Genomic DNA, 24,766 nt, shown 5'->3' on the forward strand with positions numbered 1-24,766 from the left:
CCCATTCTTTCATTAGGTGCATTAAGAATTTCCTTTCGTGATGAGTTTTTTTTTGGGTGTGCTAAACGCAACCTAAGTTTACTTAACGTAACCCCTTTTTTCCTTATTTTTTCCATTCTAAAAAATGAATCATTATTTGACATGGAACGATGGATTTAAACTTTTTCGCTTTTATTTTGTTTTTTAGCTCAATTCTGTACAAGTTGTGTGAAATAAAAAGATATTCTCGGACATATTGAATAAATGCTATTAGACTTTTCCAAGTATATTGAACAAAACAGTCTATTATATTTCCCTCATATTTGAAAAAAAAAAAGCGTATACTATCTTTCCTCATAAATTGAACAAACTAGTCTAATATGTTCGTAAATATTGAACAAAATACAATTAACAGATAATAATCGACATCGATAAAACCATACGAGTACTTAGATAATAAGCGCATACAATTAACGGATAATAATCGATAAAACCAAATGAGTACTTAGATTTCCATTATATCAGATAATCATTGGCATTGAACAACTCATCTAATAACAAAGGTGTAAGAAACTAAAGTTGTTGATGAGTTTCTAATTAGCAAATTAGTACAGTATAAAAGCTAATATAGGACATAGATTATGATATTAGACATTTTGGACAATTCATATGAAATAATTGGTCTATTTCATTGCACTTGTAAGCAATTCCAACAACTAATTAAGACCAGTTATCAAAAAAGAATGCAACCATTTCGGGCCATCCATCCAAAGCAATCACCTCATTTCGTTCAACTCATTCAATGTAATTGTAACCACTTTTTACCAGCCTTCCAAAACAGTCTCTGGCCCCCAATTTCTTTCAATCCGAAATCAAATTCGCCATTTTTTTTTTTTTTTTTTTGACAAATAGAACTAAGAAATAAACAAACACAGAAAAAGAAACAAACTTAAAAGACCAGAGAAGAAAATGCCGACGTCGCGCCTGAACAGCCAGCCAATGAGCAGGAGCAACCCAGGACCGAGGACCTTCCGAAAATGGCACTCATGGAAACCATCTAGAACCTGCCTTATGTCATGAAGTAACCAGCAGCACTCGACATTATCAGATCTGGAAACACCCAGTAGGTAAACAAAGAAGAACAGTTAGTGTAAACGGAGACACGCAGCAAGCCTCTAGTCAAAGCCGCGAGGAGGTAGGGCCCAGAAACAAGCTTGCAATTCTTCCTGGAGGGCTGAGGATGTTCGACAAGCACGGGAACCCCCACCTAAAACCACATCTGAACCCAAGTCCCGAAGGATCCAACCTGCACCTGCACTGTTATCTTGTTTATCCCAGGCACCATCAAAAATCAAGCAAGTGTCCAACGATGAGTGAGCACACCCTTTAAGCCAGCCCGAAGGAGAAATCACCCAAGGAAGAGAATGTTGTTGAGACGAATGCCAAGAGGAAAAGGAAATGGCCTGTTTGCTACGCTGGTACCAATCCTCAGTTAAAATGGAAATGGTGGTTGGAGAATAGACTGCATTGCGAAAGACCAGATTGTTGCGAGTTAACCAAACTGCCCAAATAGACGAGAAGAAGAAAAGGAGAGCATCATGATTCCCTTTACCAACCAAATCAGAAACCATTCCCGTGAACCACTGTTCAAAAGGAGGAGAAGCAGGACGAAGATGATCAAAGCTCGGAGGGGCATCCAAAACAAACGGACCAGTAAAGAAGCAATCACGAAATAAGTGTGCTGGAGTTTCCGGCTACGAGGTAACGGGAAAACCTCTATTACCTAGAGAATCAAACAAAGGAAGAGCACCATGAATTAAATTCCAAATAAAGAGCTTGAACTTCGGGAGAATCGGCAACCCCCAGAAGCGCTTCCACCACGTTGCAGATGCCGGTGCGCTAGGAATAGAAGCCAAAGAACAACGAACCAGCAATGCATAAGCTGATTTGGTCGAGAATTGACCATCCCGAATGAATTTCCAGTAAACAAAGTCGTCCATCGGACGCTGGGGGTGCTCCAAGGAAAGACTCCGGAGCGCTGAAGAGTTATCAAAGAACAGATGAATCCTAGAAGGATCCCACGCGTAAGTACGTAGATTAATGATGGAAGAAACATGAGTCGGAAGATCCGACTCAACCAAACCTGCTATGAACCTCACTGGCCCCAGGGGCCCAATCGTCCTCAAGCAGACGAACCTGCGAACCATTACCCACTTTCCAAGCCAACCTAGAGACCAAAGTGGACATCCCAGCCGAGAGACTACGAAAACCCCAAGAAGCACGAGGAATCGGACCTGTACCTAACGAGAAGAGCGAAGGATACTTAGCCGAAAGAACCCTAGATGCCAGCAGCTGAGGATGTTGCCGAAGACGCCAACACTGACGAGCCAATAAAGCCGAATTAAAATGCTCTATGCTGCGAAGACCCAGACCACCTAAACCTTTCGGAAGGTGTAACAAGGAAGCAGAAAGAAACGCCAACCCCTTGGAGGAAGCAGAGGACTTCCACCAAAACCGAGCCAAAAGCCTGTCAATACACTTCGTAATAGAAGAAGGAACACGGAAGACTGACAATACATGATTAAAAGATGCAATCAGAACAGAGTTGATGATAACCAACTTCGCCGCTGCCGAAAGCCGCAAAGAGGAGAAATATGACAATCTTTGAGAAACCTTGTCGACCAGGAAACCAAAGTCAGAGACCTTATTGCAACCTAAGTCCACCGGGGTCCCCAAGTACGAACCAAGGTTGTTCGTATGATGAAGACGCAAGATATTAGCCAAAAAAATCCTTATAGTCTGATGGAGTATTAGGGCTAAACTTAACAAATGACTTCTGCAAATTAATCATTTGACCAGACTTGTCACAGAAGTCTTTAAGAAGCTGCATCAAGTTATCGCAAGCAGAGGGATTCACTTCAAAGAAAAGGAGTGAGTCATCCGCAAAAAACAAATGGGAGATAGAGGTATTCACCAAATTGTTATTATTATGGAATCAAAATCCATCGAAATCGAAAACAGCAGTTTATGAAATAATAGGGTAGAACTGTATGTATGAAATTATATATTGAATAATTGATATTTTAATATCATGAATCCTTCAACCAAATTGTTAGTTTGTCGTTGAATATCCATTACAAAATGAAGATACCGAATTGAACAAAATCAATTATTAAATTGAAAATAGCAGAAATGGGTCTACATTAACATGAATGGTTTATGGTTGAGTCTGCATATTGATGAAAAAGAGGGAATTGCGTTGATTTGGATTGCAACGACTAAACTACAAATTCAATAGAGGGTTGCAAAAAGAAAGTAAGAAACTGTTCGTATTGTGTTTTGGGGAGAAGGACGTTTTAGGTTTTTTAGAGGGGTGTGTAGGGTAAGTAAAGGTTGTATTTAGCAATCATGTTTTTTTTACTTTTTATGTTTTTCCTTTTTCTTACCTGAAAAAACAAAAAAAAAAAACCGATCGTTGAACCCAACACATGAATACGACCCAAACCCAAACCCAAACCCAAACCCAAACCCAAATGACCTAATAAAACCCTAGCTAAACACATTGATAATTGTCAGCTGCCTCCTCCTTCATCTCTCCACTCCACTTCCAGGGAAAACCAGAAAACCTTCGCACTTCGAAAATGGTAATCTCTCTCTCCTCTATTTTCCATGGAAATTTAACTTCTTCTTATATTTTTTACGAATTTGTGACAATCAAATCAAATAATATGATTAATTAATTTGTTGAATGAACTTGATGTAGCCTTTCAAGAGGTACGTGGAGATCGGAAGAGTAGCCCTTGTCAACTACGGCAAAGAGTATGGTCGTCTTGTCGTCATTGTCGACGTTCTTGACCAGAACAGGGTATTTTCCTTTTCCGTATTTTTTTTTTCATTTCAATTGATATACAAATTCAAACTTCATCTTCTATGATTGATTGCTTTGAATCGGTTTGATTTAGGGTTTATTTGCAGTTTTTGAGTTGAAATTTGGTTAGGGTTTGTAAATTTATTGATGGGTGAATGAATTTGTTTTAATTCTGCTTCAATTAATTTGCCTGCATTTGTGTTTTTATGGTCGTTTGTGAATTGGAAATCAAGTTCAAATTTGCTTGTATTGTTTGCTTGTTTTCATGGAATTATGGACTTCTATTTTATGCATAATGAGTAAATTTGAGAACTTTATGTGTATTATGAAAGTATGTAGGCTTTTTCTCTTTGGCTGCGTTACTAGCTTTACTTCAGTATTTAACCTGGACTTATCCGGGTTTTCGTTGTATCGTTATATGGATATAGACATTTCAATGGAACCTCTGATTGTTGAATGGTTTAGGATGTCACATGGACTTGTATCCAAATCCTATACCCGAATGCGAGTCTTTAGTTACATACAATCAGGTTATTCTTGATTGGACTCTTGTATGCTAGACATTTCTCAAAGTTAATATTGTTTTTATAAAGTCAATTATAATATGTTAGTTTTGGTTGAGTGGAGTACGGGTTTTGTTTGTATCTAATTGTCTATGGAAAATTGCATTTTAGGTTCTAGTTGATGCTCCCGATATGGTCAGGGGTCAAATGAACTTGAAGAGGCTCTCCTTGACTGATATTAAGGTTGAGATTGAGAAGTCACCAAAGAAGAAAGCTTTGGTCGAAGCTATGGAGGCTGCTGGTAGGGTTTCTTTTATCTTGTAATGGCCCTTTGCCACTTACGGTTTCTGCGTGCATTATGATTAAATTGCAATGATGGTGCAGATGTTAAGAACAAGTGGGAGAACAGTTCATGGGGTAGGAAGCTGATTGTCCAAAAGAGAAGAGCTGGTCTTAACGACTTTGACAGATTCAAGATCATGTTGGCCAAGATTAAGGTTTGTGTTTTTGTTAATGTCTTCACTTCTTTTGGTCCAAATTTCATTGTCCTTTTAATGCTGCTCTCAATGTTCAGTAGTATTTGTTCTTGAGGTTCCTAGTAAAACAATTTAATTTTGGGAGATGATTTGTATGAAAGGAAACCTTTATAAAGGTGTTGAGCAGTATTGCCAAGGAACATTCTTATGTTTTCAGAGCATGTGAATTTTTTGATTTTATTGTTGTTTTCCTCTTATGCTTGTTATACGGTTTCTAGTTAAGGACTTTGATTTTTTTGGGGGCAGTTTTTTATGAAAAGAAAGCTTTAGACTTTGAGCAGTATTTATTCGTCAAGGAACATTCTTATGCTTTCAGAGCATGTGGAACTATTGATTCTAGCGTTGTTTTCCTCTTTTGTTTGTTGCCTTCTGTTGAGCGCTTGGAGGATGTGTAGGTGCCTTGTTGCTCTAAATTGCACGTTTGCACCAATTACTTTTGCCAGATAGACATGCTATTTCTATATAGTCATAAAGTATGCAATCGTCATGTTGTCTATCGACTATCATGGTGCTGATTTATCTCTCCTGTTTTGACTCTTGCAGAAAGCTGGTTCAGTGAGGCAGGAGCTTGCTAAGTTGAAGAAACAGGCTGCATAAGATGTTAGGATTCATGATTTTGTTGTCTCCAGTTAATGTGTTTGAAATTCAAGATTTAGCAAATTTTTGAGTGACTTTGTTTCTTGAAGTACAACGAAATAGCAAGGGAATTTTTATATATCTCCGTCTTTGTGTTGGAACATCTACTTTGTGTCTGAGTAATGAATTTAGAAATCAGCAGGTTGAAGGTTTGTAGCTTTTTATTGCTAGTGCACCTTTCAATTTTGATGTTATTTCAAGTTTCAACTTCTATTACTCAACAATGTTTATCTTCCAATTTTAACATGAAAACAATTGAAAAGTAGAAAAACATCTCATCTTTGTCAATATCTTCCAATTTTGCCATTAACTACATGAATCGTGTCACTTTCCTATATCAATCCTAAAAACCAATCTTGCCAGTTCCAGACCATGCCTTGCTGCATAGCTTCTGCAACATCCGCTTCTGCACTATGATCACTGCAGCAGCTTCCAACAGTTCACCCTTCTGTCTTGCTAATTGCACCCACACAGCCCCAGATACACCTTTCACAATATGTGCATCCAATTACCCGAGTAGATTTTGACGCATCCCACAAGAGGAGACAACAATACTTACTTTGCACATCATGTGCGTCCAATTACCCAAATAGATTGATGTATCCCACAAGAGGAGACAGCAGGCTGGGAGAGCAAAGATGGGAGAGTAGATGAAGGATTAAAAACCTTCATGGCTTCATGACAGAGTAATTTTACACCATTCTACAGCAACCAACAGCACCCACGGTCGGGTGGAGTTCATTTGTAAGCCACCTCCAACTCTCCACTAATGAATGTAATGAATAATGATACTGATGAGCGACCCACAGGAGCATTTATTTCATTAATGTCGGCTAGAAGGCCAAATTTCAGTATGTTTTAATACGAGGTATATGGCAAAACATTGCATCAGTTGCGTCATCATCAAGGACGTCAACCCACTAGTCACAATCTAGCTTTTCTTCAATAAGTCCAAGAACTCTTCATTTTTATTTTTTTTTAATGGTAAGGAGAAGGATCCTGACCGAACCTCAATCCTCACGGTTTTTTTGGTCCAATATTTGCGGGTCAAACACTTTGAGAGTGGGGGGGGGGGGGGGGAAGGGTAAGGAATCCCTACCCTCAAAGTACCTCTAGTGGGGATTGAACCCCCAACCTCATGGTTGGAAGGTGCAATCTTTCCCACTAGACCAAGCTAAGCTTGGTAGTCCAAGAACTCTTCATGCATGCATCATTGAGACATAAATATATTTCACATTTAACAATACAAATACCTTCACATAATAATGCCACATAATTCTTTTAAATAACAAACATGCTTAACCTTTATACGTACAATGTACTTTTTATACGTACAACATTTAAGCCTTAAGTAATACATGAGAGCCCCAAAATCTTCAGCAAAATCAATCAGCATGGTTATGTTATAAACATCAAAACAAGTAGCGACACCAAGTGCAACATTCGTGTCAATGTGTAATGTTCTTTTTGTGGCACATCATAAACATGTGCATGAACTCTAAATAGAAAGTTTTTAAACTGTTATTATTATAACAATTGCACAAAATTAACACCTTTTACAGTTTAATGCAACAATAGAAATACTTAGATCATCATCTCTTATAAAATAGATGCATTTTTCTCTGATTGATTATAAGAGGGCTCTATGCCATTGGGATATATTCTCTAATACATACTTCATCTGTTCTTTTTTACTTGACCTATTTCTTTTTTCACGTTTGCCAATGCAAATCATTAACAATCAATAACTTTAAGTATGTCAAGTAAAAAAGAACGGAGAAAGTAGTAGATTAAGACGTGAGTTAAATTAATTAAGCGAGATTGAACATGAGCCCTCAAAAAATCTATTGAGCTTTGTTCATCTACTAAGTTTAAATGTTACCGAACAACTTGTAAATGACTTGTTTTTATAATTGAACAAAGTTCATATAGGATTAGATTGATAAATGATCCATTTTATAAACAAGCGTCTCTCATAAACAAGATTCGTGCTTTTGACATATGAAAATCTTAAAATTAATCCACATGAGCTAAATTAACATCCTTGATTGAATTTCAAACATTTTAAAATTGCATTTTTTAGGACTTTCGGATATGCCACGTCGCATTCTCGATTATCCAGATGCTCTCGCAAAGACGATGCGCAGACCATTAGCGTTGGACATCAAGGCTCTGCCATATCTGTTTTTGCAACATGACAATCTCACTCGAATTACAAGGACCGATGGTATGTGCCCTTTATTCTCCCAAACTTATTGGCTTATTGTTGGTTCGGCTGTCACAAATCTTGTGTTGGGTGTTCTAAATGGTGAGGTTATTTCGAGAGAACCTAATAAAATTTTTATTGTGCTGATTGAATTCCGTTCGATTAGTTTGTGTAATGTGGTGTATAAATTGATTAATAATATAAGGTGCTTGCTAATCGTTTGAAATTATTTATTTATAATATTAGGGTCTGTTCTGTTCACCTTATTTTCACTTATTTAAGGTGTAATAAGTTCAAATAAGTTCGTTTAAGTTCAGATCAGATTTAATCAGTTCCGATAAGGGTTACCCAAGCACAAATTACAACTAAAATAAGTTTTAATAAGTTCTAATAAGTTCAGGTAAGTTCAGATAAGTGAAAATCAGGTGAATAGAACCCACCCTTACTTCTCTGAACCAAAATACATACCTTTACTCTAGGGAGATTAATTACAGACAACATTGTAGTGGCTTTTGAAGTGTTTCACCATATGAAAAATTCGACTATTACAGGTGGTTCTTTGGCTCTGAAATTACACATGGCTAATGCATATGATAGAGTGGAGTTAGGTTTTTTGAGGCCTGTAATGGTAGGTGAAGATGGAAATTGCATAGATGTGAATTAATAGTGTTATGCAATGTATTTCTACAGTCTCGTTTTCATATCTGATAAATGGTGCACCTTCGGGGGAGTTTACCCCTTATAGGGATTTGTGGCAAGGTGATCCTATATCCCCATATTTATTCATTCTGTGAGCTAAGGCATTATCTGGTTTGTTATATAGAGCGGTGGAGAATGGTAGCTTGCATGATATTAGAGTGGCATCAATGAATCCTTCAATTTCACATTTGTTGTACTACTATAGAGATCCTTCATACTTATGAGGCAACGTCGGGGCAAAGGGTGAATTTTAGTAAGACGACTGTCTTTTAGTAAGGGAGTGCCGGAGATAAGGAGGGGGGAGCTGGCGAATTGATTAGGGGTGTAGTAGGAAGTATCTCAGACTCCCAAATGTTGTTGGGAGGTTGAAGAGGGTGCTTATTACTAAGGGTGTTTGTGAAATATTATGGAAGAGACAACAAGGGCGGAAGGGGATAATGTAATCTAAGGCAGGTCGGGAGGTCCTGATTAAGGCTGTTGCTTAATCTATCCCAACCTACACCATGAGTGTGTTCAAATTTCCCTCTTCTTTTTATGATGAGTTGCGGTCTTTGTTGTCAAACTTGAAAAGGGAGCGAAAGATTCATTGGCTTGCTTGGAGGAAGTTGTGTGAGCCCAAAAGGGCAGGTGGTTTGGGTTTTTGAGATTTTTAAGCTCCTTAATGCAGCATACTAGCAAAACAGGCTTGGAGATTGATTAAGTATCCGGAGAGCCGTATTGACTGAATTATGAGTGCTCCATATTTCAGGGAAGTGATTACTTAAACTTGGAGTTGGGCGCTAATCCGAGTTATTCATGGAGTGGAATATGGGGGGTGAGATGGGTGGTGCAAAGGGGGTATTCGGTGGAGAGTAGGTGATGGATGGGCTGCACATCTTAGTGTGGAGGAGCCCGTGGATACCAAACAACCAATCTAGGATGGTTAATTCTCCATGTGATAGTCGAGGCGGGATATGAAAGTTTGTGACCTTATCCACCTTCCTACTGCATCGTGGTCTGTCACGCACTCACGCTTTTAAAGGATATTTTCCTTCCCTTTGAATATGAAAGAACCCTTGCTATTCTGTTGAGCTTTAAGCTCCTTGATGATGAGTTTTGCTGGGATTTAGAAAAGGATGGAGAATACTCAGTTCGGTCAGCATATAGGGCGATCTTTGGGGAGTATGATGGGGAGCATGGTACTTCGGCTTCAAACTCAATTTCTATTGGAACAAAATTTGAAATGCTGTAACTTTGCCAAGATTGTATTTTATATTTTAATGTGTGGAGGGCGTGTAGGGGTGCTTTGCCAACATTGTGGCCTGGGGGCTTAGCAAATGAATTCATGTGTAACATTTGTTGGGTGGAAGCCGAGACTAAGCTAAATATTCTTCGTGACTGTGTCACTGTGTGATTGCTAGATTGATTTGGCATTGGTGCAATTTAAAGTTAGAGGATAATGGCTTTTGTACGGAGATAATTGATTGGATGCAGGTTTCTCTTGCTTGCATCCATATCGTGATGAGTATGGGCTGTTCTTTACTATCTTCCAGGCGATTTGGACAGCGAGGAATCATTGGGATTTCGAGGGTGAGGCGTGCAATCCCACACAATCAACTACAAAAAGAGGAGAAAGGGTAGGGTTTAGGTGGGGTTTCGACTCGACAAATTAAAAATGGAAGCCACCAAGGGAGGGCATGCTCAAGCTTAATGTGGTTGGAGGGTCTACTAAGGGGCTAGGGGCTTCTGCTGGAGCTGCTGTTCGGAGTGACAAGGGGCAGTTGGTGTTGGTTAATTGTTTTGTGGAGGTTTGAGGAAAGGTGGGAACCTGTTATAGCAGAGGCAAAAGCAGTGCTTTTGGGGCTGCAGGTTGCTGTAAATGCGGGGTTCTCGTGGCTTATGGTGGAGAGTGATTGCCAAGGACTTTTGATCACAATAAAGCCTCAAAAAAGAGGCGGAAGTAGTCTTCATTTGATATTGCATATGTGTTCGTAGTTCGTTTGAGTTTGTTTCGTTGAGCTTTGTTCGTAGGGAATGTAATAAAGTAGCTCATGAGCTTGCACATTGCTTGCCATGGGGTGTTAGTAGTAGAGTTTGGTTTTCGGATTTTCCGAGTTGTATTGTTTCTATTGTGGAACTTGAATCCCCTATGAATGAAAGCTAAGTGCCTTTGGGCCACGTTTCAAAAAAAAAAAAAAAGTATATATACCTTTGTTTGAGATTCAGTTTGTTTGTTAAACGGGATCTCAAAACTTATTCAAGCTCGGCTAATTTCTTACAACGTAAATAAATTAGTGGAAACAAGCTCGGCTAATTCTTTCCTCATGCATAAAATGAGTAACAATTTTTTGTTCATCTATCAAACAAACAAACAATTCTTTGTTTCTTTGCTCATTTGGCACTTAAGCAAACAATTTTTTGCTCATTTGATATGAGCAACAATTCTTTATTCATTTATCAAATGAGCAACAATTCTCATACTTCCACCGTTCTTTAATTTTATTATTGCACCACTTGCCTTCAAAGAAAATTTCACAAATATTGCACCATATTAAATTAAAGAAACAAAATATGTGTGTTCACACTGTAAATATCTAATATACCCTTACTTTTAACACTTGATTTTTTTTTTTACTTTATGTTTACACCACATGGCTTTTTTGTACTTTTACCCTTCTCTCTCCTCATTTTTCCCACTACCAAAAATGTGTGCCCAACATGTATGGTGCAATAGTAAAAAAACGGAGGAAGTATAAGAAAGCGTTCTCACATAAAAACCTATTCTCATCGAATAATCCCCTTAAGGCAATACAATTAATCGATTATGATGAGTAAATTGAACCTACAATCTATTATACGGAGTATACTTAGGGACTGTTCTCTTCATCTTCAGTTTAGTTCAGCTCCAATAAGTTCAGTTCAGTTCAGTTTTTATCTTAATTTCCTTCTCTCATAAAATATACTTGTAATATTCAGTTCAGTTCAGCTTCAAATTAGTTCAGTTCAGCTTCAAATTAGTTCAGTTCAGCTCAATTCAGTCAATCAGAATAGGCCCTTACTCTCAATTATATACAAATTCAATCATAATTAAGAAAAGACAACCATCATAATTAATATTGAGTATAGTTATATATTGTGAGTACTAATTATTTTAATACTCCTTCCGTTTCATTTAGTTAGTCCCCTTTGGAATCAATCACTTAAAATAAGAAAAGGAGGAATCTTAGTAATTTGGAATTTGATTGCAACTTTGTTATTAATGTTTTGTCTTTTCTTGTTTTATTTATGGTTATTGGCTATAATTAATCGCCTATTATAAATTTTGATTGGAAAATTTGTCATGTCAGCAATCCTCTAGCACATACATTAACCAATCAAAATTATTTGATTCTTCAAACACCCAATTAGATTAAGTTCATGGATTATGAAAATTATTCAACTTATAATAATGTTAGGAAATATTCAATGTGGGTACATCATTTTGAAACGCCCAAAATAGTATATGGGACTAAAAAAATGAAACGGATGGAGTATTTCGGTTTGTATCAATGGTATTAAATTTGTAGTTTTATGTTAGCTAATGACGAATTGGCGATGTTGTTGGAGGCTTTTATGCATGCCACGTTGTCACCACAAGGCGGCAATCTATATCCTTTATTACAAATTTAAATTAACTAGTCTTCTGACCCGTACAATGCACGGGTTATTCATAAAAAATTGCATTGAAAGATGAATTAGGAAATATCAATAAGTCATTATGGTTATAATGTGTGATCAAAAATATGATTAAGAAATTTAATTTTTGGAATTGCAATTGAAAATGGGGATTAAATAAAGGTGGAGAGGTTAAAATTAAAGAGAGAAAAGCAAAAGGTTGAATTGAAGAGGGGAGATGAAGATGAAGTGTATATAGAAGATGAAGCATATAATTTTAATGAAAGAATTAAAAAAATATAGTGTAATAAAAAATTAATTAATAGTGTAAGAGGACATGTGGCATTTAGGTTAGAGAAAGAGATTTTGAAGTGCAATAGGATAGAGACATGTGTTTCCCTTGGTTATAGTTTTTAAATACTAAGTATAGATTACTAGTATAATTGTTTCACAAGAACAAGCTTCCCTGTCCAGAATTAAATATTTGAATCTAATTCAAAATAAATAAATAAATAAATAAATACTGTAATAAATACAAGTAATGAATACTTTGTATTAATAAAAATAAAATAAAAAAGACTCCAGAAAATGTCGTTAATGAATTTGAAATAGTTTGCTTCTGTAAACGTTAAACCGTCCTCTTTCTGGGCCCTATCGCCAGAACATCATACATAATCATATTTTTATTCTTCATAATAATCCAAAAACCCAGATTTCTCTTTAATTTCTTCATCAATTCTATTTTGATTTTCTCTCTTCTGGAGTTCTTTCTTACTTGCTCTCGAATCCTTTGTAAGTTTCCATTTATTTAATCAACTTTTTATTTGTTGTTTGATCTTTGTATGATTAACTAGCTTATCTTAATTTCTTCTAGGTTTTGAGTTAATTTTGCTGTTTTTTCTGTTGATTTTTGATTATTTGTCGTAATTTATGGATTTTGTTCTTGTTATTCATTATTTAATTTTGATTAATTTGTTAATTTCTTTTTTAATTTGCTCTTTGGATTGATTTTAGTTGCTGGTATGTAAAGATTATCTTGCTTTCTTGAAATTTTTGCTCAAATGTTGTTGCCTATTTCGCCGCATTTTTGGTTAGGGTTTAATTAAGGTTTTACATTACTATTCGAGGTTGTATTCTGTACCTGTTGATTTCCATGTTGGTGTAGCTTTCATAGTTTCTTAATGATTCATAAACAAGAACATTAGTCTACTTATATCGAGGCAATTACCGGGTTAATTCACCTTAATTGTGGTTAAAATGAGAAAACCTAGTCGGAGACAGCTGTATCTTGACACATTTATGATGTATATTTGATGATTTTGACAAGCTTATGAATGTAGCAGAATTTACAAGTTGAATCAGAATTAGAATACAAATGTACGAGTCTAGTTACCCTTTCGTTGCAAATATCTATCGTTTTTCTAGCTTAAGTGCTTAAATAGTCCACTATTCTAATGTAGGCAATATTACACCATTTCCTTATTCTTTTCTTTTAAGAATGATGGGAATCTCTAGAGTTTGGAGTTTGATTGCCTCAGAATATACTCTATAGAAATGCGGTATACTGAATTATTTTCCTTTCTCCCTCTACACTATAATGGTATAACAGAATTTAGTTACTCCGTATCTGGTATTTATTCTTTGCTATATTTCCCCTTATGTTAATTGTATGTAATTTTGTGTTTACATCTGGAATTTTTGTGAGTTGTAAACAATTGTTCGGATTTTCAATTGCAAATTTTATATTAGAGATTCAAGAGCTGTTGCATTATAGACAGTCTCATTTTTTACCGTGGAGATTCGTGAAGCATTTGCATGCTATGCTAATGTAGTTTGTTCTAACTTCTTGACAATTGACCAGCATTAATTTGCATCTGTTTACCGTGTTTAGTTTGTTCTGCTTCTGCTTGTTAGGCATAAATAGCATATGGGGTTGAATGGTTTTATTTAGTGTTTTTTGTTACTGTAACTAGTCATAAAGCTAAGGGGCTATATGGATTTGGTTTCTTTTCCTTATCTTGAGACCCAAATAAGGATACAAGATAGAATCATAATTAGTTAAAGTTCAAGTGATGTATTCCATAGTCATATTACTCTTAGAAGTAACAAATATTATTGCTGTTTTCTGTCCTGCAATTGAACCAAAAACTGCATATTATTTGATTCCCTCCTTGTATGATTTCTTTTCTTTCTGCGTCCAACTATTGAGCTAAACGTACTCTTACAGAGACTTCTTTGCTAGTGAGAAAAGAGAAAGGATGAGTGGGAGCGAGCCAACTCGAGTGTTGATAGGGGTGAACCAATCCAGCATTAAAGGCTATCCTCATGCCTCCATTAGCTCCAAAGGTGCTTTTGAATGGACTCTCCAAAAGATCGTGCGAGACAATATTCCTGGCTTCAAGCTCCTCTTTCTCCATGTGCAAGTCCCTGATGAAGATGGTACTCTCTTTCTCTCATACTCCTAAATATTTGTTTCTTATTGTATTTGATTACTGATTTATCTAATTAAGATGTTTTAAAGGTGTTGTAGACTTGTTGTGCATTTTAGGGGCAAATTTTATGTATTTAATCATACTTTTGTTCTTCTGGCTATAATTTTTTTTTTTTTTTTTTTTTGTTTTGTTTTGGCATTTTGTATATGACCTACATTACAAATCATATACTGACCTATGTTTTAGCTTAAGGGCGTTAAGGCTGCCTTTATTTGAAGCATTTAATGATATGTTTGCAGTTCTATACTTCTATCTGTATCGTTTGGATTATCTGTATTGTTTGGATTATCATATATACATTGGGACACAAGAAATATTTTGACAATTTACAAATATGCTTTGTCATCAATTTGTGCTTTCACTTTTCTTCTATCACGCACAACTTATGAAGTTATATTGTAAGCTTTCTATTACTCATCCCCTCTGTACAGTATATTATCTGCACCACCTAATTTATGATGTCCAAAGGACACACATCACCTCTTCCTTTTTGATTCTGATTTTGGTATGAAATTTTTATCATCACACGAAGGGGGGTGGTGACTTTGGGATGTTTTGCACATGGCTTTTCTTTTGAAACTACATTCATTATGAAAACAAGTGGCACCATTGACCATTGAGAGTGTATCAGCAAATAATAATTTATATGCATACACAGTTGTTTAACCTAATCTATTCCCTAATGTCTATGCAAAGATATATTTTTTTAATTTTTTATTTATTCTTTCTGCTTGGTATAAATATATAGGTTGCTTCTTCATCTTCTTTAGATAATTTAATACCTATGATGAATTTTGAAGGAATATCCCATAATTTTTTTTTTTTTTTGACATTGTGTTCTTTTTAGGATTTGATGATATGGATAGCATATTTGCATCACCTGATGATTTCAAAAGCATGAAAGCCAAAGAAAAGAATAAAGGACTTCATCTCTTGGAGTACTTTGTTCAAAGATGTCATGAAATAGGGGTAAAGTGAAATCTTTTCAACCTCTGAACTCATCATCCTTACATGATTTTTTGGTTTCTTTGAGTAGGGTTGCTGATATTTGGGCAATTCTTTTGGTATATCATTCTTTTAATGTATGCTTTTGTTGGCTTTCAAATGATTCTTGCAGATTGCTTGTGAAGCTTGGATTCGGAAGGGTGATCCACAAGAAACTGTTTGCCATGAGGTGAAGCGGGTTCAGCCTGATTTCCTTGTTGTGGGATGCAGGGGACTTGGACCTTTCCAGAGGTATGCTAGACTCTCTGGGGTTCTTTTTTCTTGGTTTTTCTCCTTCGTTCTAATATTTACTGTGGATTTTGCTTTTCAGTCTTATTATAATTTAAGGGAAGAAATATTCACTACTCTACATCTGAAATTTTCAATGCTTTCATAATTTTTTTTTTAGGTCATAAGTATTGACCCCTTCACACCAAACTGAGCCATCATTTGCAGAAAACTGCCTTCTTTTCAAGCCTTGATCCCTAGATGCACCACATTCATAATTTCATTTACTGCAGTGCTACTAGCCATTGATTGTTTAACATTTGCAGCGGCTTTATTATTGGCTACCCAGTGCTACATGGACCAAAATATCTTCCCTAAGTCTTTATCAAAGTAAAATCATCTCCATTCCAAAATTATTTTGTTCAATCTGGCCTTTGTACTGACATGATTTGGCAGTTGCTTCAGATTGTCTGGCTAATGCTTTGTTGTTTTGTTTTTTATCCCTTTCCTTACTTGTGCTTGGTGGACCTAGTTGGGTGACAACATGACGAGGGGTTGGATTTCTTGACTGAATTGCTGGACCAAGAATTAGAGGGAGAGAAGCTTATCTTGGGTTGGGGGCTATTTTTTTTTATTTTATTTTATTTTATTTTATTTTTTTGACTAAAACTCTTTTTTGGTTCTATCATACTAATTTGCAACGTAGTTCGTAGTACAAATTTCCCACTTTCAAACAGTGATAGATTTTTTGGAATGGAGACATGGAGTAGTCATTAAAAATTCATAATCTGTTGTAGTCTGGGCTAATCAAATTCCAGACAGTAGTTTTTCTTAATTTCTTTCTACTTTGGAAGTATGAAGACGTGGTTTTGACTGTTTGCTATGCAGGGTATTTGTGGGTACTGTCAGTGAGTTTTGTGTCAAGCATGCTGAATGCCCTGTCATTACAATCAAACGGAGTGCAGAGGAGACTCCTCAAGACCCTGTAGATGATTAAAATGTTGGTGTTGTGGCTGAACCATGGTGCTTTGTATATAGACCTGATTTTAAGATTGTGAACGTTGTGTAAATTTGAATTCGAGTGAAAATTGGGGGCTTAAGACTTGTTTTTTAATGACAATGAATTGAATACGATGCGTTGTGGTGATCTCTTGCAGAGTCTGCTTTAAGGTCTTCATACTGTACAATATTTGTAATATAAGTTCTATATTGTATACTGTATGTTTTCCCTGCAGGGCCTAATAACTTTAGGCTTATTAGTCTTTGTAGTACATGCAACTATGCAAGTCTAGGCGTCTAGCCCGATGGGCGGTGGGAGATGAACTTTTGTGACCTTGACGTTGCAATTGCGAATACCCTCTAGCAGGTTGGGATTGTTGGGGAAGTTTATCGCTATTTCCTCGCATGCTTGGGGCATGTTCAATTTATTTATTTATTTATTTTTTTTATTATTTTTTTTTATTGTAAGTGTTAAGGAAAAAAAATAAAATAAAATTAGGAGGCACTTTTTATGTGGAAATTCTTGATAAAAATAAAGGAAGGTAGTTAAAAATTAAAATTATGGTATGTTCTTACAAAAAAAAAGGTTTTTTTTTTTTTTTTTTTTTTTTTTTTTTTTTTTCCTTCATAGTAACCCTCTTGATTTCACTTAATTACGTTGTACCCTCCATATGGCGAATTTCACACTGTAACTCGCAAGTACGTTTAGTAATCATGTACATCTATGTCTTCAAAACTTAAATTTTCTCATTAGACCCTAAAAATTAACAACATATTTTAATTCGAATTTCGGATCTATCTAAATAACCAAAATTTAATTTGAATTTTCGAATGTTTTAAAAAAAACCAAAATTAATTTGGATTGAATTTAAAAATTAAAACTAAGGTACTGATCACTTTACCTTATAAAAATAATATTAAGTAAAAATAAGTTTTAGTTTAGTAAAAATAATTTCAGTTTAGTAAAAATAATTTTAGTTCAGTATAAAAGTTTAGTTTAGTAAATTTAGTTTTCTTAAAGAAGAATTATAATAGAAAATCAGTATAAATAATTTCAGTTCAGCAAAAATAATTTCAGTTCAACAAAAATAATTTCAGTTCAACAAAAATAATTTCAGTTCAACAAACATAAGGTAAATTAAACCACTGTAAATTTTGAATCAAATTAAAACTAGTTTAAATCCAAATCGAAAAGCGAACAAACACCCTGACTCGATAGCCAAAATACTCGAAACAACAAAGCGTTGGGTTAATGTAAGGGCCACGTCAAATGATCAAGTCTATTTGGGCTCTCTTTCCCTCTACCCAAAATTTGTTTCCTTCCACCATTAAAACTACTCTAAATTCTATCATTTAAAGCAACATCATATTCATCATTATAATTTCAACAAATTCCATCTCGTCTAATCTAATTTCAATCAAATTTAACCTAGATTCCCAATTTTCTTGACAAAATCCAATTAATTTGCAGTTACTTTTGATTTCTTTTTCTGGAAATAAAATCAGCAGAAGCTGAAGACGAAAGCACAGAAGTAATCATTGACTCCTATGGTTGTTCATCGAATTTAATTGAATTATTCATGGAAGATAATTTCGAACCTTCTTCGTCAGTTGAGAGCAGCAATTTTCGATACCCTAAGATTGAACTCCATGATTATGAACCTCGCGCGTTTCCTACGCTGGTAATTTGAATTTGTTGTTGAATTTGTGTCACTTTTATTGAATTGTTATGTAAATTGTTACATGTATTTTTTATTATTCAGAAATTTAATTGTTCCGATTGATTGATTGATTGATGATATTATGCAATTCGTTGCAACTTTTTGATTGATTGATTGAGTAAATATTGTGTGATGAAAGGGGGTATGTTTTTGGTTTGATTAGTGTTGTGATTTGGTAGAATTGTGGTGTTGATTATTTTAGGGTTCTAATTTGATCATTATGTTTAGGGTATTGTAGAGAATTGCTGATTACAATTATAATACTTTGGTTGTTTTTAAAAAGCTTATAAGTGTGAAAAAACTGAAAATTATGATCATCTTGAAATACTTCTACTACCTCCGATTTTTTTAGTTGCAACTTTGGAATATTTTATATCTCTCAAATAATACCCCAAAGTTGCAACTAAAAAAAATCGGAGGTAGTAGTTTTAATTCTATATTGGATGGAATTGAGATTGTTTTATTTTGCCAACACGTCCATTACCCCGTGTTTTAAGGGGCAGGTTAAGTATTCGCTCTTGAGTATGAAATTCTGGTTCAGTCCAGCCATAAACAAACAGGAATTCAAAGTCTTAGACTTTCAAATAAGAATAAAAGAATGAATTTAGATGCAAATTAATTGTCTACAGTCTCATGGTTGAGTTGTGAAGCGCTGTTTTGTATGCAATTAGCAGTGTATATAATGACAATTGCTACAAGGCATCACTTGTAATTTACTGTGATATATGTAGAAATATTCCGGTGTCATCAATATTACCTGTTTTAGTTGACTTGAATGGTAATGCTTGTGCATGGTTAGGTTAAAGAGGATGAGAGATGTGTAAAAAACTGCGAGAATGGAGTAGCTGATGAAGTAGGGGAAGAAGAGAAGAGAGAGACAGTGCATTCTGAAATAAAGTCTTCTTCAGGTCCCGAGATGAATGATGATGTCATACACAATGCAGTCACTGGCCATAAGAAGCATGGCAAAATCTTCATTTATGATGCCCCTGTTTCTGAGGAAACTGGGTTTTGGATTCCTGTCTCTGTCCCTCCTCTACCGGAAAGTGAACATGAAAAATGGGCTTCGAATCCTTCTTTAAATGGGGGCTACTTGCCCGACACAGATATGGATTGGGATCATTTTATTGGAGAAAATAGGGAGCTAACAATGTGGGATGTGGTTATGGAGATGATGATTGTGGCTGGTGGGAAGGTGAAGGCAATTGCTTCTGGGGACTTTCATCAAAGACAACTCTCCTGGATAACATCTAACTTTCTGGAGCAAGCATGGAAGGAAATGGCTCAAACTCTCACTGAGGCAACCATAGTGAACGTGCAGGAGATTTTGGAGACAGAGCCTCCACGTTGGCTTCCTGACAGTTCTGCATCAGCCTGCATGCTTTGTAGTGTTCGTTTTCATCCTATTATGTGCTCCAGGCATCACTGTCGCTTTTGTGGGGGAGTGTTCTGCAATGAATGCTCAAAGGGGAGGAGCCTATTGCCTGTGAAGTTCCGTACTTCAGATCCACAACGAGTCTGTGATGTGTGCGGTGTGCGTTTGGAGTCTGTGCAGGGGTATTTGATGGACCAAGTTAGTCGTGCTGCACAGTTGCCAACCCATGATTTGACAGATCTCAGTACCTTGAGATCTTGGCTTAATTTCCCTTGGGGCCAGTCCATGGAATATGAGATTTACAAGGCAACAAATGCACTCAAAAGCTATAACAAGGTATCTACACATATGAATGTGTTTTTTTAATAATATATTACTCCCTGAGATGTTGGACTTTTTTTTTTCACTATTTATATACTAAATTTGACTATGATTTTTTACTAACATAATAAAAACAAATTTTGTCTTAAAATATGTTGTTAGATAGGTATTAATATAAAGTTTCATAATATAACTTTTAATATAATTTTCATTTATATTTAATCATAAAAAAATAAGGTCAAACTAATGCATCGGCATGTGTGCAAAGGTTGACTGTGCCTGTTATTCTGGGACAAAAGGAGTACTAGTAAATTTCTTACTTTCGTCCCACTTCAGGTAGGATTGAGCTTGTGAACTTAATATGCAGCTTGTGTTATCCATCTAAAATAAGTGCTGGGATTTGTTTCATATGTAGATTTTGGTAAATATTGTGTTGTGCTAGTGTGGTGAAACACTGAAACTGCATAAGTACTAACTTACATGTATATTTTCTTTGGCTGTAGTGTGTGTTGTGTACCTTTGTGCATAATTAATGTAATATCATGAAAAACATTAAAATTATTGCATTGATGGAGTTTGTTGTTTTCTTTCTCTATTTAAAACAATAGCATATTCATGAAAATAATGTACAGATGGGCTCTATGTCAAATGAAAAGTGCATCCCGGATGCTATTTTGAAGCAGGCAAAAGGCCTTGCCATTCTCACTGTCGCCAAAGTTGGTACTGTCATGACTTACAAAGTAGGTACTGGGCTGGTTGTTGCTCGAAGGAAAGATGGTTCTTGGTCAGCTCCTTCTGCCATTGCTTCATTTGGCTTGGGTTGGGGAGTTCAGGTGACACTCTTTCTTTTTTCTTGGATGTGACTTCATTGAAATTAATATTATGCATTGAAGATGATTGTCAAAATATTTCAGTTAATTTACAAACATCATGTTTCCTTTTTTTTATGCAACACAGTGAAATATCTCTGTAGCTTTTGCCTGCATGTTTTAATGCTGCTTTTATCTATTCATTTATTTTTTGGCTGTTGAATTGTTGATGTATCAAATATCAATGAGTACCTTTTTGACGATATTCACCTTGTCATATTTTCAAATCAAAAAAATGTTTCACCTCTATGAAACAATGTTTAAAAGGATCAAATTGTTTTTGCACTATACTTCCTCCGTTCACTAATAGTTGCACCATATATTTCCGGTGACACAATCTCTAATGCACTAGTTTAACCATATTATTTTATTTGTAGATTAGTAAAAGTTATAAAATCTTAACATTATGAAAATATACATTGAGATGAAATCATAAAATATCATGTGACAATTTTTTCCTTGTATATTAATGAAAATTTAAATTAAAAATATTTAATTTGACCTTTATAAGAGAAACAGTGCAACTATTAGTGAACAGAAGAAGTATGCAGAGATATTACCAAATATCTGATGAAATTTCAGCATTCTTTTGTGGAAACTTGGGTGGCTGGGTGTACCAAACAAAAAGGGAAATTGAAAATTTCTCAACATATACATGGAGGAGGGGTTTTACAAAGCACTTTGAGGTGATACAGTGTCCTGCATCATTGCAACTCTGCTTTTTTGGAAGTTTCATTAAGACGCATGTGATTCTCGTGACGAGCTATAGTCTCAGGTCACTAGACAACTCATAAGCTAAAATTTGGAATCTCCTTGATCTCAGCTTGAAAGAGCCTGTTTTCATGTTTTGTATTATGGGTGAAATTGTGATTTATTGTCATGCAGCTGGCCTGCTGGGGCATATGATTGGAAAGGATGAAAGCTTACGTCTAAATTCCATCGAAGATTAAATAAATCAGTGGGAATACGAATATCTTCCTTTCCTGGTGTTGCCTACTTGTCTAGAAGCATGGAATTGGGAGAGAAGCTACATTTTTCCATTTACGTGATGAAAACACGGAAAAATGCCTTCAAAATACTTCTCTAACGTCTGTAGGACTGAGAAGTGTTTAACACCCCCCCCACACCCCCACACCACCTTGTCAAAGGATATAGAAAACCCTGTCAGATACAATGTTTATATTCAAAATCTCAGTATCTATAAGTTAGACATCATCTGATATGAATCGAGTCCCAAGTCTCAGGGTCTTTGCTTGCCTCTGAATTGGTTGGGGGTTTCTTCTTTTGTGGGTTCGTTTTACCCAAGTAACTCAGTTTCAGACAATTACAGATTAGGTCTTCTTCCACTCACCAAATGTTTTTAAAAAGCTAACTTCCCTATGAATAAAAGGCATTTCATGCAGACTGCATGTGCCTACTTGTTTGGATTGGCTTAGCATTATAGAAAATCTGCAGGAAAAAAAGATTGAATAATAGTCCATCTCTTAATTTGTCTGTCTTATGTGTTGGTAGTGAGGAGGCTGGCTTCCTTTCCCTAGGACAGGTTGTTTGCATTTTTTTGAATCTTTGAGTGTGTTTGCTACCTCACGTGGATAATTTGTTTGTGCATTAAATTACAATTGGGAGGCTTAAGGGAAGGAGAATCTTATGAAAGGTAGCTTGTTGAGTGACTATTCCTTGGTTTTGTGAATGGAAAGGAATGATTGCATCTTTCAGGGTAAAAGTTCTAGCTGAGAGTCCTTAAGGGATAAAGTGGTGTCTATAGCTGTCCTTTGATGGAGTTATTGCCTAGCTGTTTCACTGATTTGCAACGAGGGTGGCCTTTTTTATAATGAGCATTAGCATTGTTATGAATCTTGGTCCTGTAAATGATGTACATATTGAAGCCCTGGTCTTGTTTATGGTGTTCCTCTTGGCTCTTGCTTTTATTTCATTTATTAATTCTTTTGTTCATCCAAATTCCCCAAAAAATAATAAATCTTTTTTCATAATCTGATTTCATGTTTAATTGTATGTGATATCTAGTCATTGGAGTATTGAACCACTAAATGTTATCTCCATTTTGATTGTGATTCATTTTAAACCTTCCCTAACCTTTTTTTTTCCCCAATTCATGTGGAATTTGCGAGTTAATGAGGTTTGAATATAAAGGTGATGATGATGGCATTGTTTTACAGGTAGGAGGACAATGTACAGATTTTATAATTGTGTTGAGAACTAGTGAAGCTGTCAAGATGTTTGGAGGAAATATGCACATATCTTTTGGTGCTGGAATGAGTGCATCTGCTGGTGTTGTGGGAAGGTCCGCAGAAGCAGATATACGTGCTGGGGATGGAGGTGTAGCAGCTTGTTATACATATAGCTGCAGTAAAGGTACATTGCTGCAAAATTTTCAGCTAATTGATTGACACCTCTTTTTATTTCCTTATTTTATCTAAACATTATTCACATTTTTGGAATTTATTTTACAATGCTGTAGACTTTTCTAATTTTTATTTTTTAATGTGAAGGGTCCATATTCTAGACCACAGAGCATGTTTGTGCATGTAGAATTGTAGGCAGTAGACTACTTTGATGCCAGGTTGGGTATATAATGTAATACCTTGGAGTGATGCCAGGTTGGGTATATAATTTGTGAATCAGTAGTCAGTACTCAGTATCATGAATTTTTTTTAGAGAGATTTTGGTTTCCCAGAGGAATCTATGCTAAAAAATCTGGTCAAATTTTCTCCCCAGTTGCAAGCCACTGCCATTTGGTAGATTGTGGGGATAGGCGAGAAATTAGTACTACATTATTGGGACTGTTGGTGCATGTGTGTTATGCTGATTATCGACTTATTTTAGCACAATAGAATGGTATCTTGAGTGATTTGTCATAATTGAATACTTTTATAGCTGAAAAGAAGTTGCAACAGAGAATTGCAAGTGGAGCTGAATATATGGGCAGGAAAACTTGCCTGATATTAACAGGCCTGACTTGAGGCTTCAGTCATGGAGTTGCATTTATATATTTGAATGTTTTTTAATTACCATTTCTTGATTCCTTAAGTTGAACATTACTATCTGAAAGCGTTTCCTTTACTGGCTTAAGCTTAATAGTTGACCCGCTGTTGAAGAGCTTATAACATTCCTTTAATCATTACTTAGCTCTGATGAGTAATCTAATGGCTGATTTACATCATTGATTGTACAGGTGCATTTGTTGGTTGTTCCCTTGAGAGTAATATAGTTACAGCTCGCCATAAAGAAAATTCCAGATTTTATGGCAATTCATCTCTGAAGGCGTCTGACATTTTGCTTGGATCATTGCCACGGCCTCCTGCTGCTGCTATCCTCTATGATGCACTAACAGATTTATATCAGAAATTGGAGGGATGAAGGTCTGAAGCATTTGTATATATTGGCTTCGTCCCAAGCTTGGGTCTCAACTGTGGATTCTGTCAGCCTCCTTATTCTTCAAGTTACGCCATCTCATTGATTTAATTATTCTAAAAAGGCACTTAACGGAGTATACAATTGTACAGCAAAATTTACAAATATTGATTTGTGTTTACGGTAAATAATCATTAAAATTAGAAAGTTTTTCGAAACAATCTGATTGTAAATATTAACATTAATTGTTGAAATGTTGAAATTGCCTAAGCTTTGCGTCTTCCCCTGCCTTAATGCCCTCATGTTTTTAAGTCACTGATGTTCAGTGTTTGGAGGCAAGGGCTT

At 35.7% G+C, this 24,766-nt stretch overlaps 3 protein-coding genes across 4 annotated transcripts; all 3 read left to right on the forward strand.

The window, feature by feature from the left end:
• The first annotated feature begins 3,472 nt into the window (after positions 1–3,472).
• Positions 3,473–5,686, forward strand: LOC145629202 (large ribosomal subunit protein eL14y-like). Its single transcript, XM_081681744.1, has 5 exons — positions 3,473–3,623; positions 3,743–3,844; positions 4,522–4,651; positions 4,735–4,847; positions 5,430–5,686. Exons 1-5 carry the CDS (start codon positions 3,621–3,623, stop codon positions 5,481–5,483), a joined length of 402 nt encoding a protein of 133 aa, XP_081537870.1. The 5' UTR covers positions 3,473–3,620; the 3' UTR covers positions 5,484–5,686.
• Positions 5,687–12,618: 6,932 nt separating this feature from the next.
• LOC145629203 (universal stress protein A-like protein) lies at positions 12,619–16,895 on the forward strand. Of its 2 annotated transcripts, none has more exons than XM_081681745.1 (5): positions 12,619–12,852; positions 14,288–14,499; positions 15,400–15,521; positions 15,670–15,788; positions 16,653–16,895. In XM_081681745.1, the coding sequence occupies exons 2-5, from the start codon at positions 14,319–14,321 to the stop codon at positions 16,759–16,761; spliced, it is 531 nt and encodes a 176-aa protein (XP_081537871.1). In that variant the 5' UTR covers positions 12,619–12,852; positions 14,288–14,318; the 3' UTR covers positions 16,762–16,895. The 2 variants fall into 2 exon arrangements, with proteins under 2 accessions (XP_081537871.1, XP_081537872.1); XM_081681746.1 differs by having other exon boundaries at positions 14,303–14,499.
• A 1,159-nt stretch (positions 16,896–18,054) lies between these two features.
• Positions 18,055–24,693, forward strand: LOC145627090 (uncharacterized). Its single transcript, XM_081679486.1, has 5 exons — positions 18,055–18,445; positions 19,284–20,195; positions 20,813–21,013; positions 23,227–23,422; positions 24,243–24,693. Exons 1-5 carry the CDS (start codon positions 18,344–18,346, stop codon positions 24,425–24,427), a joined length of 1,596 nt encoding a protein of 531 aa, XP_081535612.1. The 5' UTR covers positions 18,055–18,343; the 3' UTR covers positions 24,428–24,693.
• The last annotated feature ends 73 nt before the right edge of the window (positions 24,694–24,766 follow it).

This window comes from Chenopodium album, chromosome 4 (genome assembly GCF_948465745.1).
Source record: "Chenopodium album chromosome 4, dcCheAlbu1.1, whole genome shotgun sequence".
Taxonomy (NCBI): Eukaryota; Viridiplantae; Streptophyta; class Magnoliopsida; order Caryophyllales; family Amaranthaceae; genus Chenopodium; species Chenopodium album.

Coding starts and splice junctions, on each gene's coding strand:
- LOC145629202 (XM_081681744.1), top strand. Junction 3,845..4,521: donor ACGTTCTTGACCAGAACAGG/GTATTTTCCTTT, acceptor ATTGCATTTTAG/GTTCTAGTTGATGCTCCCGA. Junction 4,848..5,429: donor TCATGTTGGCCAAGATTAAG/GTTTGTGTTTTT, acceptor TGACTCTTGCAG/AAAGCTGGTTCAGTGAGGCA.
- LOC145629203 (XM_081681745.1), top strand. CDS start 14,319: ATGAGTGGGAGCGAGCCAACTCGAGTGTTGATAGGGGTGAACCAATCC. Junction 14,500..15,399: donor GCAAGTCCCTGATGAAGATG/GTACTCTCTTTC, acceptor TGTTCTTTTTAG/GATTTGATGATATGGATAGC. Junction 15,789..16,652: donor GGACTTGGACCTTTCCAGAG/GTATGCTAGACT, acceptor TTTGCTATGCAG/GGTATTTGTGGGTACTGTCA.
- LOC145627090 (XM_081679486.1), top strand. CDS start 18,344: ATGGAAGATAATTTCGAACCTTCTTCGTCAGTTGAGAGCAGCAATTTT. Junction 20,196..20,812: donor CACTCAAAAGCTATAACAAG/GTATCTACACAT, acceptor AATAATGTACAG/ATGGGCTCTATGTCAAATGA. Junction 21,014..23,226: donor GCTTGGGTTGGGGAGTTCAG/GTGACACTCTTT, acceptor ATTGTTTTACAG/GTAGGAGGACAATGTACAGA.